General features: G+C 45.8%; 1 protein-coding gene and 1 long non-coding RNA gene across 4 annotated transcripts in view; one reads left to right on the forward strand and one right to left on the reverse strand.

The window, feature by feature from the left end:
• The window catches only part of suox (sulfite oxidase), a 27,976-nt gene extending 14,036 nt beyond the window's left edge, over positions 1–13,940 (reverse strand). The window contains exons 1-2 of one of the 2 annotated variants that reach the window (XM_041180407.1): positions 13,775–13,940; positions 10,806–10,869 (exon numbers count right to left, since the gene is read on the reverse strand). In XM_041180407.1, the coding sequence (XP_041036341.1) occupies positions 10,806–10,861 (56 nt within the window). In that variant the 5' untranslated portion in view covers positions 10,862–10,869; positions 13,775–13,940. Of the gene's footprint in view, positions 1–10,805; positions 10,870–13,537; positions 13,691–13,774 lie in introns of those variants that run through there. The other variant, XM_041180408.1, reaches the window with a different exon arrangement.
• The window catches only part of LOC121273306, a 23,209-nt gene continuing 20,226 nt past the window's right edge, over positions 13,099–16,081 (forward strand). Inside the window, exon 1 of one of the 2 annotated variants that reach the window (XR_005941971.1) lies at positions 13,099–13,362. This is a non-coding gene — a long non-coding RNA (uncharacterized LOC121273306). Of the gene's footprint in view, positions 13,363–13,857; positions 13,900–16,081 lie in introns of those variants that run through there. The other variant, XR_005941972.1, reaches the window with a different exon arrangement.

Raw genomic sequence — 16,081 nt, forward strand, 5'->3', positions numbered from 1 at the left:
ATACAACTGAGGAAGCTCTCAGACACTTTACAATCAAATGCACTCCAATACTTAACCACGCAGGCCAAGAACACAACAAATAGCAGTAGACCTCATGGCCCATTGAGACTGCTCCACCATTCAATACGATCATGGCTGATCTTGGGTTTCAATTCCACTTTCTTGCCTGCTCCACATATCCCTTGATTCCCCAAGAGACCAAAAATCTGTCTATCTCAGCCTTAAATGTATTCAACAATGGAGCACCCATTCCAAAGATTCACAACTCTTCGAGTGAAAAAATTTCTCATCTCAGTCCTAAACGATTGACCCCTTATCCTGAGATCGTGCCCTCGTTTTTTTACAATTCCCCAACCAGCAGAAACAACCTGTGTCTATCTTGTCAAGCCTCTTCAGAATCTTGTGTGTTTCAATGAAAGCGCCTCTCATTCTTCTAAACTCCAGAGAGACAGACAGACCAATGCTCAGCCTAGCATCAGACAAGGGACCAATTTAGGGAATCTTTAGTGTACAGCCTCCAATACAAGTATATTCTTTCTTAAATGTGGAGACCAAAAATGCACAGTATTCCAGATGTGGTATCACCAAAACCCTGTACAATTGTAGCAGGACTTCTTTATTCCCGTACTCCAATCCCCTTGCAATAAAGGCCAATATGCCATTTGCCTTCTTAATTGCTTGCAGTACTTGCCTGCTAACTTTGTGTCCCTTGTAGGAACACACCCATGTCCCTCTGAACATCAATACTTTCAAGTTTTGCATATTTTTAAAAAAAAAAAATTCTGCTTTTCTATTCTTATGACCAAAATTAATAACTTCACGCTTCCCTCCATTATATTTCATCTGCCACCTTGTTGCTCACTCACTTAAACTGTCTATATCTCTTTGCAGCCTCTTTGTCCTCCCCACAGTTTATATTTCCATCTAGCTTTGGAACATCAGCAAACTTAGATACATTACTCTCTGTCTCTTCATCTAAGTCATTAATATAGATTATAAATAGCTGAGGCCCCAGCACTGATCCATGCGGCACTCCATTTCAAGTCAGCAGACAGTGAGTAGTGATCAGTTTATGCTCACTCACTGTTTCCTGTTAACCGATCCTCTATCCATGCATGCTAATATATTACCCTGACTCCATGAGCCCTTACCTTGCCTATTAACCATTTGTGTGGCACCTCATTGAATGCCTTTTACAAATCCAGACATACTACATCTATAGGTCCTTCGTTATCTACCCTAATTATATCCTCAAGCATGGGCAAGGAAATCTCCTGTTGGTGACCACCTACTGACGAATCAATACTCTTCCCTGTTGAATACCACTTGGAGGAAGTGCTGAGGGTTACTAGGGCACAGAGTGTACTCTGGGTGGCAAACCTCAATGTCCAATCCAAGAGTGACTCCGTAGCAACACTCCAGACTGAACTGGCTGTCGCCTAAAGGACATAACTGCTAGACTGGGTCTGCGGCAGGTGGTGAAGGAACAAACAAGAGGGAAGAACCTATTTGACTTCGTCCTCACCAATCTACCTGGCGCAGGCGCATCCGTCAATGACTGTTTGATAGGACTGACCACCGCACAGTCCCAGAGGAGACAAAGTCCCATCTTCACATTGAGGTTACCCTCCATCATGCTGTGCAATACTACCACTGTGTTAAATGGAAACAGAAATACCTGGAAAAACTCAGCAGGTCTGGCAGCATCGGCGGAGAAGAGCACAGATGACGTTTCGAGTCCTCATGACCCTTCAACAGAAGTAAAAATAGGAAAGGGGTGAAATATAAGATGGTTTAAGAGAGGGAGGGGGAGAGGGGTTGTTGGGACAAGCAGCCAGTGATAGGAGGAGATAACCAAAAGATGTCACAGACAAAAGAACAAAGAAGTGTTGAAGGTGGTGATATTATCTAAAAGAATGTGCTAAGAGTGGAGAGAAGGATAAGCAAGGTACAGATAGCTCTAGTGGGGGTGGGGTGAAATAAGACTAAAAGGGCATAAAAGGTATAGATAAACGATGGGTGGAAATACATTTAAAAATAATGGAAATAGGTGGGAAAAGAAAAATATATATAAATTATTGGAAAAAACAAAAAGGAGGGGGAAGAAACAGAAAGGGTGTGGGGATGGAGGAGGAAGTTCAAGATCTAAAATTGTTGAACTCAATATTCAGTCCGGAAGGCTGTGAAGTGCCTAGTCGGAAGATGAGGTGCTACTCCTCCAGTTTGCGTTGAGCTTCACTGGAACAATGCAGCAAGCCAAGGACAGACATGTGGGCAGGAGAGCAGGGTAGAGTGTTAAAATGGCAAGCGACAGGGAGGTCTGGGTAATGCTTGCGGACAGACCAAAGGTGTTCTGCAAAGCGGTCACCCAGTCTGCGTTTGGTCTCTCCAATGTAGAGGAAACCGCATTGGGAACAACGAATGCAGTAGACTAAGTTGAGGGAAGTGCAAGTGAAATGCTGCTTCACTTGAGAGGAGTATTTGGGCCCTTGGACAGTGAGGAGAGAGGAAGTGAAGGAGCAGGTTTTACATATTCTGCATTTGTATGAGGAGGTGTCGTAGGTGGGAGTTGAGGAGTAGGGGGTGATGGAGGAGTGGACCAGGGTGTCAAGAAGAGAACGATCCCTACAGAAGGCCGCCAGGGGGGTGAAGGGAAGATGTATTTGGTGGTGGCATCATGCTGGAGTTGGCAGAAATGGCGGAGGAAAATCTATTGAATGCGGAACCTGGTGGGGTGGTAAGTGAGGACAAGGGGGTCCCTATCATGGTTCTGGGAGGGAGAAGGCACGAGGGTGGATGCACGGGAGATGGGCCGGACACGGTCGAGGGCCCTGTCAACTACCGTAGGTGGAAAACCTCGGTTAAGGAATAAGGAAGACAGGTCAGAGGAACTGTTTTTGAAGGTAACATCATCAGAACAGATGCGACGGAGGTGAAGGAACTGAGAGAATAGGATGGAGTCCTTACGGGAAGCAGGGTGTGAGGAGCTGTAGTCGAGGTAGCTGTGGGAGTCGGTAGGCTTGTAATGGATATTGTTGGACAGTCTATCACCAGAAATTGAGACAGAGAGATCAAGGCAGGGAAGGGAAGTGTCAGAGATGGACCATGTGAAAATGATGGAGGGGTGGAGATTAGAAGCAAACTTAATAAATTTTTCCAGGTCCCGACGAGAGCACAAAGCAGCACCGAAGTAATCATCGATGTACCGGAGAAAAAAAGTTGTGGGAGGGGGCCGGAGTAAGACTGGAACAAGGAATGTTCCACACACCCGATAAAGAGACAGGCATAACTGGGGCCCATGCGGGTACCCATAGCTACACCTTTCATTTGGAGGAAGTGAGAGGAGTTTAAGGAGAAATTGTTCAGTGTGAGAACCAGTTCAGCCAGACGGAGGAGAGTAGTGGTGGATGGGGATTGTTCAGGCCTCTGTTCGAGGAAGAAACAGAGAGCCCGCAGACCATCCCGGTGGGGGATGGAGGTGTAGAGGGATTGGACGTCCATGGTGAAGAGGAGGCGGTTGGGGCCAGGGAACTGGAAATTGTTGATGTGACATAAGGTGTCAGAGGAATCATGGATGTAGGTGGGAAGGGACTGGACAAGGGGAGAGAGAAGGGAGTCAAGATAACGAGAAATGAGTTCCATGGGGCAGGAATAGCTGACACGATCGGTCTACCAGGACAGTTCTGTTTGTGGATTTTGGGTAGGAGGTAGAAGCGGGCTGTCCGAGGTTGGGCGACTATCAGGTTGGAAGCTGTGGAAGGAAGATCTCCAGAGGAGATGAGGTCAGTGACAGTCCTGGAAACAATGGCTTGATGTTCAGTGGTGGGGTCATGGTCCAGGGAGAGGTAGGAGGAAGTGTCTGCGAGTTAACGCACAACCTCCGCGAAGTAGAGGTCAGTGCGCCAGACAACAACAGCACCACCCTTATCAGCGGGTTTGATGACAATGTTAGGGTTGGACCTGAGAGAACGGAGTGCAGTAAGTTGAGAGAGAGAGACAGATTAGAATGGGTGAGAGGAGCAGAGAAATTGAGACAACTAATGTCGCGCCGACAGTTCTCAATGAAAAGATCAAGAGAAGGTAAGAATCCAGAGGGAGGGGTCCAGGTGGAGGGAGAATATTGGAGGTGGGGAGTCCTCTCCCCGTTCAACGGATCCTTTTGCCCACCTCCAATATTCTCCCTTCACCTGGACCCCTCCCTCTGGATTCTTACCTTCCCTTGATCTTTTCATTGAGAACTGTCAGCGTGACATTAGTTGTCTCAATTTCTTTGCTCCTCTCACTCATTCTAACCTGTCTCTCTCTGAACTTACTGCACTCCGTTCTCAGGTCCAACCCTAACAATGTCATCAAACCTGCTGACAAGGGTGGTGCTGTTGTTGTCTGGCGCACTGACCTCAACCTCGTGGAGGCCGAGCGTCAACTCGCAGACACTTCCTCCTACCTCTCCCTGGACCATGACCCCACCACTGAACATCAAGCCATTGTTTCCAGGACTGTCACTGACCTCATCTCCTCTGGAGATCTTCCTTCCACAGCTTCCAACCTGATAGTGGCCCAACCTCGGACGGCCCGCTTCTACCTCCTACCCAAAATCCACAAACAGAACTGTCCCGGTAGACCGATCGTGTCAGCTATTCCTGCCCCATGGAACTCATTTTTCGCTATCTTGACTCCCTTCTCTCTCCCCTTGTCCAGTCCCTTCCCACCTACATCTGTGATTCCTCTGAAACTTTATGTCACATCAACAATTTCCACTTCCCTGGCCCCAACTGCCTCCTCTTCACCATGGACGTCCAATCCCTCTACAACTCCATCCCCCACCGGGATGGTCTGATGGCTCTCTGCTTCTTCCTCGAACAGAGGCCCAAACAATCTCCATCCACCACTACTCTCCTCCGTTTGGCTGAACTTGTTCTCACACTGAACAATTTCTCCTTAAACTCCTCTCACTTCCCCCAAATGAAAGGTGTGGCTATGGGTACCCGCATGGGCCCCAGCTATGCCTGACTCTTTATGGGGTATGTGCAACATTCCTTGTTCTAGTCCTACTCCGGCCCCTTCTCACAACTCTTTCACTGGTACATCGAAGATTACTTCAGTGCTGCTTCATGCTCTCGTTGGGACCTGGAAAAATTTATTAATTTTGCTTCCAATTTCCACCCCTCCATCATTTTCATATGGTCCATCTCTGACACTTCCCTTTCCTTCCTTGACCTCTCTGTCTCAATTTCTGGTAATAGACTGTCCACCAATATCCATTACAAGCCTACCGACTCCCACAGCTACCTCGACTACAGCTCCTCACACCCCGCTTCCTGTAAGGACTCCATCCCATTCTCTCAGTTCCTTCACCTCCGTCGCATCTGTTCTGATGATGCTACCTTCAAAAACAGTTCTTCTGACATGTCCTCCCTCTTCCTTAACCGAGGTTTTCCACCCATGGTAGTTAACAGGGCCCTCAACCGTGTCCGGCCCATCTCCCGCCCATCCGCCCTCACACCTTCTCCTCCCTCCCAGAACCATGATAGGGTCCCCCTTGTCCTCACTTACCACCCCACCAACCTCCACATTCAAAGGATCATCCTCCGCCATTTCCACCAACTCCAGCAATGATGCCACCACCAAACACATCTTCCCTTCACCCCCCTGGCGGCATTCCGTAGGGATCGTTCCTTCCGTGACATCCTGGTCCACTCCTCCATCACCCCCGACTCCTCAAACCCCTCCTATGACACCTCCCCATGCAAACGCAGAATATGCAACACCTGCTCCTTCAGTTCCTCTCTCCTCACCATCCAAGGGCCCAAACACTCCTTTCAAGTGAAGTAGCATTTCACTTGCACTTCCCTCAACTTAGTCTACTGCATTCGTTGTTCCCAATGCGGTTTCCTCTACATTGGAGAGACCAAACGCAGACTGGGTGACTGCTTTGCAGAACACCTTCGGTCTGTCCGCAAGCATTACCCAGACCTCCCTGTCGCTTGCCATTTTAACACTCCACCCTGCTCTCCTGCCCACATGTCTGTCCTTGGCTTGCTGCATTGTTCCAGTGAAGCTCAACGCAAACTGGAGGAATAGCACCTCATCTTCCGACTAGGCACTTCACAGCCTTCCGGACTGAATATTGAGTTCAACAATTTTAGATCTTGAACTTCCTCCTCCATCCCCACACCCTTTCCGTTTCTTCCCCCTCCTTTTTGTTTTTTCCAATAATTTATATATATTTTTCTTTTCCCACCTATTTCCATTATTTTTAAATGTATTTCCACCCATCGTTTATCTATACCTTTTATGCCCTTTTAGTCTTATTTCACCCCACCCCCACTAGAGCTATCTGTACCTTGCTTATCCTGCTCTCCACTCTTAATTAGTACATTCTTTTAGATAATATCACCACCTTCAACACCTCTTTGTTCTTTTGTCTGTGACATCTTTTGGTTATCTCCTCCTATCACTGGCTGCTTGTCCCAACAACCACCCCCCCCCCTTAAACCAGCTTATATTTCACCCCTTTCCTATTTTTACTTAGTTCTGTTGAAGGGTCATGAGGACTCGAAACGTCATCTGTGCTCTTCTCCGCCGATGCTGCCAGACCTGCTGAGTTTTTCCAGATATTTCTGTTTCTGTTTTGGATTTCTAGCATCCACTGTTTTTTTGTTTTTAATCACTGTGTTAAATGGTATAGGTTTCAAAGAGAACCAGCAACTCAAAACTGGGCATCCATGGGGTACTGCAGGCCATCAAAAACAGAATTGTATACAACCTTAGTCTGTAGCCTCATGGCCCAGCATATCGCTATCACTGTCACGATCATCAAGCTAGGGGCCCAACCCTGGTTCAAAGAAGAATGCAGGAGGGCATACCAGCAGCAGCACCAGGTATACCTAAAAATGAGGTGTCAACCTGGTGTAGCTCCAACACAGGACTACCTGCGTGCCGAACAGCATAAGCAGCAAGTGATGGACAGAGCTAAGCGATCCCATAACCAATGGATCAGATCTAAGCTCTGCAGTCCTGCCACATCCAGTCATGAATGGTGGTGGACAATTAAACAACTCACTGGAGGAGGAGACTCCACAAATATCTCCATCCTCAATGATAGGGGTGCCCAGCACATCCGTGCAAAAGACAAAACTGAAGCATTTGCATCCATCTTCAGCCAAAAAAGTGTTGTGTGGATGACCAATCTCGGCCTCCACCAGAGGTCCCCAGCATCACATATACCAGTCTTCAAATAATTTGATTCAGATGGTATCAAGAAACAGTTGAAGGTACTGGATACTGCAAAGGCTATAGACCCTATATTTCTGCAATAGTACAGAGGACTTGTGCTCCAGAAAAGCTGTGCCCCTAGCTAAGCTGTTCCAGTAGAGCTGCAACACTGGCATCTACCCAGCAAAGTGGAAAACTGCCCAGGTATGTCCTGCACACACAAAGCAGGACAAATCCAACCCAGCCAATTACCACCCCATCAATCTACTCTCAATTTTATCAACAAAGTGATGGAAGGTGTCACCAGCAGTGCTTTCAAGAGGCACTTACTCAGCAATAACCTGCTCACTGACACCCAGTTTGGATTCCGCCAGGGCCACTCAGCTCCTGACCCCATTACAGCCTTGGTCCAAACATGGATTAAAAAAAAGAGCTGAACTCCAGAGGTGAGGTGACAGTGATTGCCCTTGACATCAAAGTCACATTTGAATGAGTGTGCCATCAAGATGCCTTAGCAAAGCTGAAGTTAAGGGGAATCAGGAGGAAAACTGTCTACTGGCTGGAGTCATACCTCGCACACAGGAAGACAATTGTGGTTCTTGGTGGTCAATCATCTCAGTCCCAGGACATCACTGCAGGAGTTCCTCAGGGTAGTGTCCAAGCCCCAACCATCTTCAGCTGTTTCATCAATGACTTTCCCTCCATCATAAAGTCAGAAGTAGGGATGTTTGCTGATGATTGCACAATATTCAGCACCATTCACAACTCCTCAGATACTGAATGAGTCAATGTCCAGGTCTTGCTGCAATTAGACAATGTCCAGGCTTGGGCTGACAAGTGGCAAGTAACAAGTGCCAACCAATGACCATCTCCAACAAGAGAGAACCTAACCATCATCCCCTGACTTTCAATGGCATTACCATCCCTGTATCACCCACTATCAACATTCTGGTGGTTACCATTGACCAGAAACTGAACTTGACACCATCCAGGACAAAGCAGCCCGTTTGATTGACATCCCATCCATTCACTCCCTCCACGACCGATGCACAGTGGCAGCAGTATGTACCTTCTACAGATGCACTGCAGCAACTCACCAAGGCTCTTTCGACAGCACCTTCCAAACCCGCAACCTCTACCACCTAGAAGGACAAAGGCAGCAGGTGCATGGGAATCACCGCCAAGTCACCCAAGTTCCTCTTCAAGCTGCACACCATCCTGACTTGGAGTGATATTGCTGTTCCTTCACTGCTGCTGGGTCAAAATCCTGGAACTCCCAACAACACTGGGTGCTCCTACAACACATGTATTGCAGCAGTTCAAGAAGACACCACCACCTTCTCCAGGGCAATTAGAGATGGGCAATAAATGCCAGCCTAGCCAGTGACATCCACATCCCATGAGCCAATAAAAAAAATTTGCTTCTCCAAAAAGGACATTGGTGAATCAGATGGGTTTTTACAACAATTAATGATAGTTGTCACCATCACTGAGACCAGCTTTTTATTCCAGAGTTTATTCATTCAATTTAAATTCCACCAGCTGCCATGGTGGGATTTGAACCCATGCCCCCAGAGCATAGCATGGACCTAGTCCAGTAAAATTACCACGGCAGCAGCATTTCCCCATTCTAATCATAAATGCTTTTATAAGTGCATTGTTAAGACTTACTTCATAATAGATTCAAGATTTCTGCTTGCCTTTTTGTGGGACATGTGAAACTTCACCTCTTTCTCAGTATATTAATGGCCGTATTGATGCAGTTTCCTCATCTCACCCTGAACTAGAAAATGATCAACTTTGCTTCCAATTTCCATCTTTTTCTCACCTTTACATGATCCATGTCCAACTCTTCCCTTGCTCCACTTCTCTAATTCCATTTCAAAGGACAGGCTATCAAATATTCACCAAGTCCACTGACTCCCACAGCTCCCTCAACTACACTTCCTGCAAGGACTCTATTCCATTGTCCGAGTTTTCCGTCTCACCTGTTCTGATGATGCAACCTTCCATATCAGTGCTTCTGATATATCTTCCTGTTTCCTCAGCTGACAATCCCCTGGTCCCACCCCCTGCCCCATGGTGGTTGACAGGACCCTTGACAATGTCTATCCCATTTCACACACTTCTGCTCTCACCCTTCCCTCCCAGAGGCATGATAGGGCTTCCCTTGTCCTCAACTTCCATCTCACCAGCCTCTGCATTCAACAGATCACCCTCTGCCATTTCTGCCACCTCTAGCATGATGCTACCACCAAACACATCTTCCCCTCCCCTCTCAGCATTCTGCAATGAATGTTTTTATGCGATACTCATTTGAACTGTAAAACCTACACCAGGGAGGAACAAATTCCAGTTGCATCTGGAGTAAGCATTGAGCCCCATAATGTAAGTGCACAAGTTAAAGTTTCCAAGCTTTTCTGTGCTCAGAGGCTCCCAATTATAGAATGCTGAAGCACAGAACCAGGCCACTCAGCCCATCAAGTCTGAACCAGTTTCTTTTCCCTCCTTGAGCCACCTAGTCTTATCCCACCCTCCTACTCACTCTCCATACTCTTTAATACTCTTTTAAAGCAACCATCATAATTCCTTTTTAAGAGGTCGCTGCAAAACAGTTTGTGGCAGAGATTTATACATCCTAGCAATTGAGTGTGAAGAAATACTTTCAAACTGTCTATTCAAAAATTATTTTTGTGATTACTTTAATTTACCTCTCGTTGTGGCACTGACCAATGAAGACAATCACAAATCTTCATAACATTGAAGGTCTCTATCAAGTCACCTCTAAACCTTCTCAACTCGTGAAAAAAAAGCCTCAACTTCTCATCTCCCTGCAAAGCCAAATCCCCTGCGAAGTGATAGACATCTACAAATAGAACCACATCCTGTTTGTTATTTTTGGTTATACTGGTGATGTAACCTTGTGATGCAAAGCTAAAATAATTCATTTCAATTTAGTCAAAATTCATCCTCAAGCTAGTGAGATACTTCCAGACAATGGTGGACAAACACATCCAAAAGCATTTTCATTCTGGCTACACTGCATCAAAAACTTGTATTCCTGCAGTGACTTTCAGGACCTCAGGATAACCCAAAGTGCTTTACAACCAAATGAAGTACATTTGAAATGTAGTCACTGTTGCATTGTAGGAAATGCAGCAGCCAATTTGTGCATAGGAAGCTCCAACCACCAACACGGTGATAACGACCGGGCAAACTTTTAGTGATGTTGATTGAGGGTTAATTTCAGTCAGGACACCAGGAATAATTCCTGTGCTCTTCTTCAAAATAGTGCCACAGGATCTTTTATGTCCACCTGAGGGGTAGACGGGGCCTCATTTTAACATCTCATCTGAAAAACAGCACAGCACTACACTAGAGTGTCAGCCTAGAATTTTTATGTTCAAGTCTGTGGAGTTGAACTTGAACCCACAACCTTCTGACTCACTGGTGTCACAAATGAACCACAGCTGACACTACTTTCTCAGTAGTGTGTGGAAAAGGGCCTTGTAACCGGAATCATTTTTAGAGCCATCAAATGAATAAGAGTTACTCTACTCAAAATGAATAAAAGATGGGATGACCAATACCTGCTTCGTACTTGCCAGATGCCCAGAGCAGAGCGTGTACACCTAAGGAATGACATCACAGTACCTGGGTAGAAAGAAAAATATTAATTTGTTTCAGATCAGGTTTTAATTATTCTGTGTTTTGTATTTTCCTCAAGTCTCAATCTGTCTCCGTTGTAACTACCCACCCCAACAAGATTCCTTGCTTGGGTCCAACTCCAGAAATTCGAGTCATCCTCTAATCCTTTACCCAAGAAGAACATCAATTTGTACTTGTATAGCTCCTTATATAGAGATTTAAGCACATGGGATGGTAACAATTAGAAGGAACATGCCCTGGCCATAAACAGAGGGCAGGGAGGAAATTGTATGAGTCCAAAGTTAAAATCTGAAGCCTTTTGGTGAGATGAAATTGATTTGTAGATGTGGTGGAATTAGTTTGGGATTTGATGAGCCAAATATTCAGGTTCAGAATTAGTTGTGGAGAGCAAGTGACTCCAGGAGCAGTTTGAGGGACAAAGTATCAGTAGGTGCACCGCTTGCCCAGTAGAACACATGAGCCAGCAGAGGTTGATCTGGGGTCTATTTGAAGTGAGTAATGGCCATAGCATTAGCAATCCAAATTCAGTATACCAGTAGAGGGACAGTGTGAGTGAAACCCAAGGACTGAGAGAAGTGAAGCCTAGGGATTCGGGAGACAATGAAAGGCAAATCCATGGGATCAGTGTAGATGAGGGAGCTGGTCCAAGGAGCTTACAAGATTGGGAGCATTAATAGGAGCTTGAAGAGCGAGTCCCACCTATTCCAGCAAGGGTGATGGAGGATTTTTGAAGGATGAATGGAGTCAGCAGCTACAGGAAGCAAGCAGAAAGCAAAAGGTCATTCAGCAGCAATGCAGCAGAATCAAGAGCAGGATGGGGACCAACAAGAATTAGCTCAGTGTAGGGTGAAAAATTCCTAGGAGGAAACAGACCAGGTAGTGATATGGAAATAGTTCAGCAGAGAATAGGCTTTGTAGAAAGTAGAAGGCACAGTAGAGCCCAAAACACAGAGAGCTTTAAACTTACAGTATGAATTAAAAATGTGCCCACTATTAGGGGCAGGGGAAGAGAGGAGATTAGGAGGGGAAAAATAGCAACAACAGTAGGCCATTCAGCCCCTCAAGCCTGTTACACCATTCGATTAGATCATGGCTGATCAAGTTTAACTCCATCTACCCACCTTGATTCCATAACCCTTAATACCCTTTCCTCAAAAATCTATCAATCCCAGTTCCAAAATTTTCATGTCAACCAGCTTCAACATGTTTTTTTTTGGGGGGGGGGGGGGGGGGGGGGGGGGGGGGGGTTCTAGATTTCCACTATCCTTTGTGTAAAGAAGTGCTTCCTGGCATGACCTCCAAAAGGCCTGGCTCTAATTTTTTTTTAAGATTATGCTGCTCTATTCTTGACTCTCCCACCAGAATAAATAGTTTATCTCCATCAATTCCTTTATTAATTTCAAACACCTCAATTTGATCACCGCTTCTAGGCTCAAAGTAATACAAATTTATTCTACATTACGTGTCCTCATAATTTAGGTCTTTTAGCCCCTGTATCATTCTGGTGAATCTGCATCACCGCCAAGGCCAATACATCCTTCCCAAGGTACGGTGCCCAGAACTGAACACAGTACTCTAAATTGGGTCTAACTTTATATAAAACTTCAGCCAGTTTGTATTGCAGCTTTCTGAAGATAAAAACCAAAACCAAGTAAACACAGAGGCTGTTTCCCCTGGTTGGAGAACCTAGAATACAAGGGGCACAGTCTCGGGATAAAGGGCTGATCACTTAGGACTGAGATGATGAAAATTTTCTGCACTCAAAGGGTTTGAATGGATTCAAACCCCAGAGGGCTGTGGATGCTCCATCATTGAATGTACTTAAGGCTGGAATAAGCAGATTTTTGGTCTCAGGGAATCACGGAATATGGGAAGCAGACAGGAAACTGGAGTTGAGACAGAAGGTCAGCTATGATTGTAGATTCGCAAAGGAGGCTCAAGGGACTGTAACCTACTTCTCAAGCTTCAAAAAGTACTTGATTGGTTTTAACCCACTTTTGGATGTCTGGAGGTCATGAAAGGAATATAACTCTTGCACACTTGCCTTTAATTGAACAGTTTTTAGGGAAGAGAGAAAGAGAACAGAATGTGGGGGAGGGGGAAGGAGTGGGGAAACCACCACCTCCAATCAAAATATAAAATAACAGAAATAAACTGTATTCATTTTCTTAAACAAAAAGCTTCAGGAAGGAAAACATTCGATGACATGGCAGAGCACATGTTTAATTCCCTCGAAACGAGGGGGGAGAACACAGACAACTTGCAGAGATCCTGAAATTTAAAAAAGAGCAGAAAATGCTGGAAAAACTCAGGTCTACGAGCATCTCTGGAGAGAAAAACAAAAGTTAACGTTTCGAGTCCGTCTGACGCTTCTTTCCACTACCCTGGCAGAGATCCTGGATGTTCTTAGCACTCGACGTGGCCCTAAGGAATCTTAAACCGGCTCAGTGAACCTGACATTTCAGAACCACTTTCAAGGTTTGATAAATTCATAGAAGGATTATACAGGATGGTCGGTTGTTTTAGGGCAGGGGCGGCACAATTTCTTTTTTAAGCCTTAATGGTTTAAGTTTCTCGTTAAACCCAGTCCAAGATTTCGGGACAAGAGCGCAAAAAAGAAAAGTTTCAACGGTAATACATTTTAAAAGCTCACATTTAAGACATTAAGTACGGCAGAAAACGGCCCAGATAATAAAAAAAAACAGCCAAGATTTCAAATTTGCCTATGCCTCGATAAAATGGTTACTCCGCCACTTAGCAAGACGACATCGCCATTGTAAAGACGTTCATGTGACATTCGCATTTAATAAAGCGACCGAGCTCCTCTGTAAAATGAAAGCGCCTATTTAAAATCGCCTCAGAAATCTTCCCCCCCCCCCCGCCCTTTTACCTGACGGTTCAACACTGTATAATCCGACTTGCTCACTGGCCGCTTGCGCTTGCGTAGCAGCAAAGCCCTTCCCGTGACGTTGACCTATTTATGGTTCGAAAGCGATAGCCGCGGCTCTCCGGAAGGTAAAGGAGCGTATCAGGGCAGTGGGGAGCTGCATGAGCTTCAGTCCCACCCATGGTCATCTGGGGTGACATGCTCCAGTTGGCAATTTTAATTCTTTTGGTTATCTCCACTTATCACTGGCCCGCTATCCAGATCCACTTGTCCCACCCCCCCCTCCCCCCCACCCCCTTAAACCAGTTTATATTTCACCTCTTTTCTATTTTTACTTCTGTTGAAGGGTCATTCGGACTCGAAACGTTAACTGTATTCCTCTCCACAGATGCTGTCAGACCTGCTGAGTTTTTCCAGGTATTTTTATTTTTGTTTTGGCATTTAATCTCACCTGCCTTTCACCTATCCCATCTTTTTTTTCTTCTTTCCACTTTCATTTGCTTAAAACCTGTGAACTTCAACAGTTCTTATGAATGGTCATTGACCTAAAATGTTAACTCTTATTTGTCGCTCCAGGGATGCTGCCAGACCTGCTAAGTGTGTCAGGAGTTGCAGTTTTTATTGGCAATTTTAAGAATTTAGTTTTTTGATGAATGAGCAAACATGATGAACCCAACTTCCCACATCCACTGTATTTTTTCATGGGATGTGGATGTTGTTGCCCATCCTTAGTTGCCCTTGAGATGGTGCTGGGGAGCCACGTTCTTGCAGCCCATCTGTTGCTGGTGTCCCCACAGTGCTGTTAGGAAGGGAGTTCCAGGATTTTGACCCAGCAACAATGGAGGAACAGCAATATAGTTCCAAGTCAGGATGGTGTGTGGCTTGGAGGGGAACTTGTAGGTGGTGGTGTTCCCATGCGTCTGCTGCCATTGTCCTTCTAGATGGTAAAGGTCATGGATTTGGAACATGTTGTCGAGGTAGCCTTAATGAGTTGCTGCAGTGCATCTTGTAGATGCTTCATATTGCTGCCACTGTGCGTCGGTGGTGGAGGGCATGAATGTTTAAGGTGGTAGATGGGGTGCTGATCAGGCTGGCTGCTTTGTCCTGGATGATGTCGAGTTTCCCGAGTGTTGCTGGTACCATACAATTTTATGCAGAGGATCCCATCACACTCTTGACTTGTGCCTTGTAGATGATGGACAGGCTTTGAGGAGTCAGGAGGTGAGTTACTCACCTCAAAATTCCCAGCCTCTGACCTGCTCTTATATCCATAGTATTTATGTGGGTCGTCCAATTAAGTTTCTGGTCAATGGTAACCTCTTCCCCAGGATGTTGATAGTGGAGGATTCAGCGATGGTAATGCCATTAAATGTCAAGGGGAGATGTTTAGATTTTCTCTTGTTGTAGGTGGTCATTGCCTAGCACTTGTGTGGCATGAATGGTAATTGCTTCATATCAGCCCAAGCCTGAATGTTGTCCAAGTCTTGCTGTATATTGGCTCGGACAGCTTCAGTATCTGAGGAGTCACAAATGGTGCTGAGCATTGTGCAATCATCAGCGAACATCCCCACTTCTGACCTTATGATGGAGGGAAGGTCATTGATGAAGCAGCTGAAGATGGTTGGGCCTAGGACATTACCCTGAGGAACTCCTGCAGCGATGTCCTGGTACTGAGATGACTGACCTCCAACAACCACAACCATCTTCCTTTGTGATAGGTATGACTCCAACCAGTGGAGAGTTTCCCCCCGATTCCCATTGACTTCAATTTTGCCAGGGCTCCTTGATACCACACTTGGTCAAATACTGCCATGATGTCAAGAGCCAATCACTTTCACCTCCCCTCTTGAGTTCAGCTCTTTTGTTCATGTTTGGGCCAAGGCTGTAATGAGGTAAGGAATCATTGTTGCCAACACCTTCCATCACTTTGCTGATGATTGAGAGGAGGCCGATGGGATGGTAATTGGCCAAATTGGATTTGTCCTGCTTTTTGTGGACAGGACATATCTGGGCAATTTTCCAAGTTATTGGGTAGATGCCAGTGTTGTAGCTATATTGGAACATCTTGACTAGGGACATGGCTAGTTCTGGAGCACAAGTCCTCAGTACTATTGCCAGGATGTTGCCAGGGCCCATAGCCTTTGCAATATCCAGTGCCTTTAGTCTGTTTCATGATATCACACACTGTGAATCAAATTGGCTGAAGATTGGCATCTGTAATCCTGCTTGAGCCTTGTCTTTTGTACTGAGGTGCTGGGCTCGCCCATCATTAAGGGTGGGGATATTTGTGGAGCCTTCTCCTCCTGTTAG

Source organism: Carcharodon carcharias, chromosome X (assembly GCF_017639515.1).
Source record: "Carcharodon carcharias isolate sCarCar2 chromosome X, sCarCar2.pri, whole genome shotgun sequence".
In the NCBI taxonomy this organism is placed as follows: Eukaryota; Metazoa; Chordata; class Chondrichthyes; order Lamniformes; family Lamnidae; genus Carcharodon; species Carcharodon carcharias.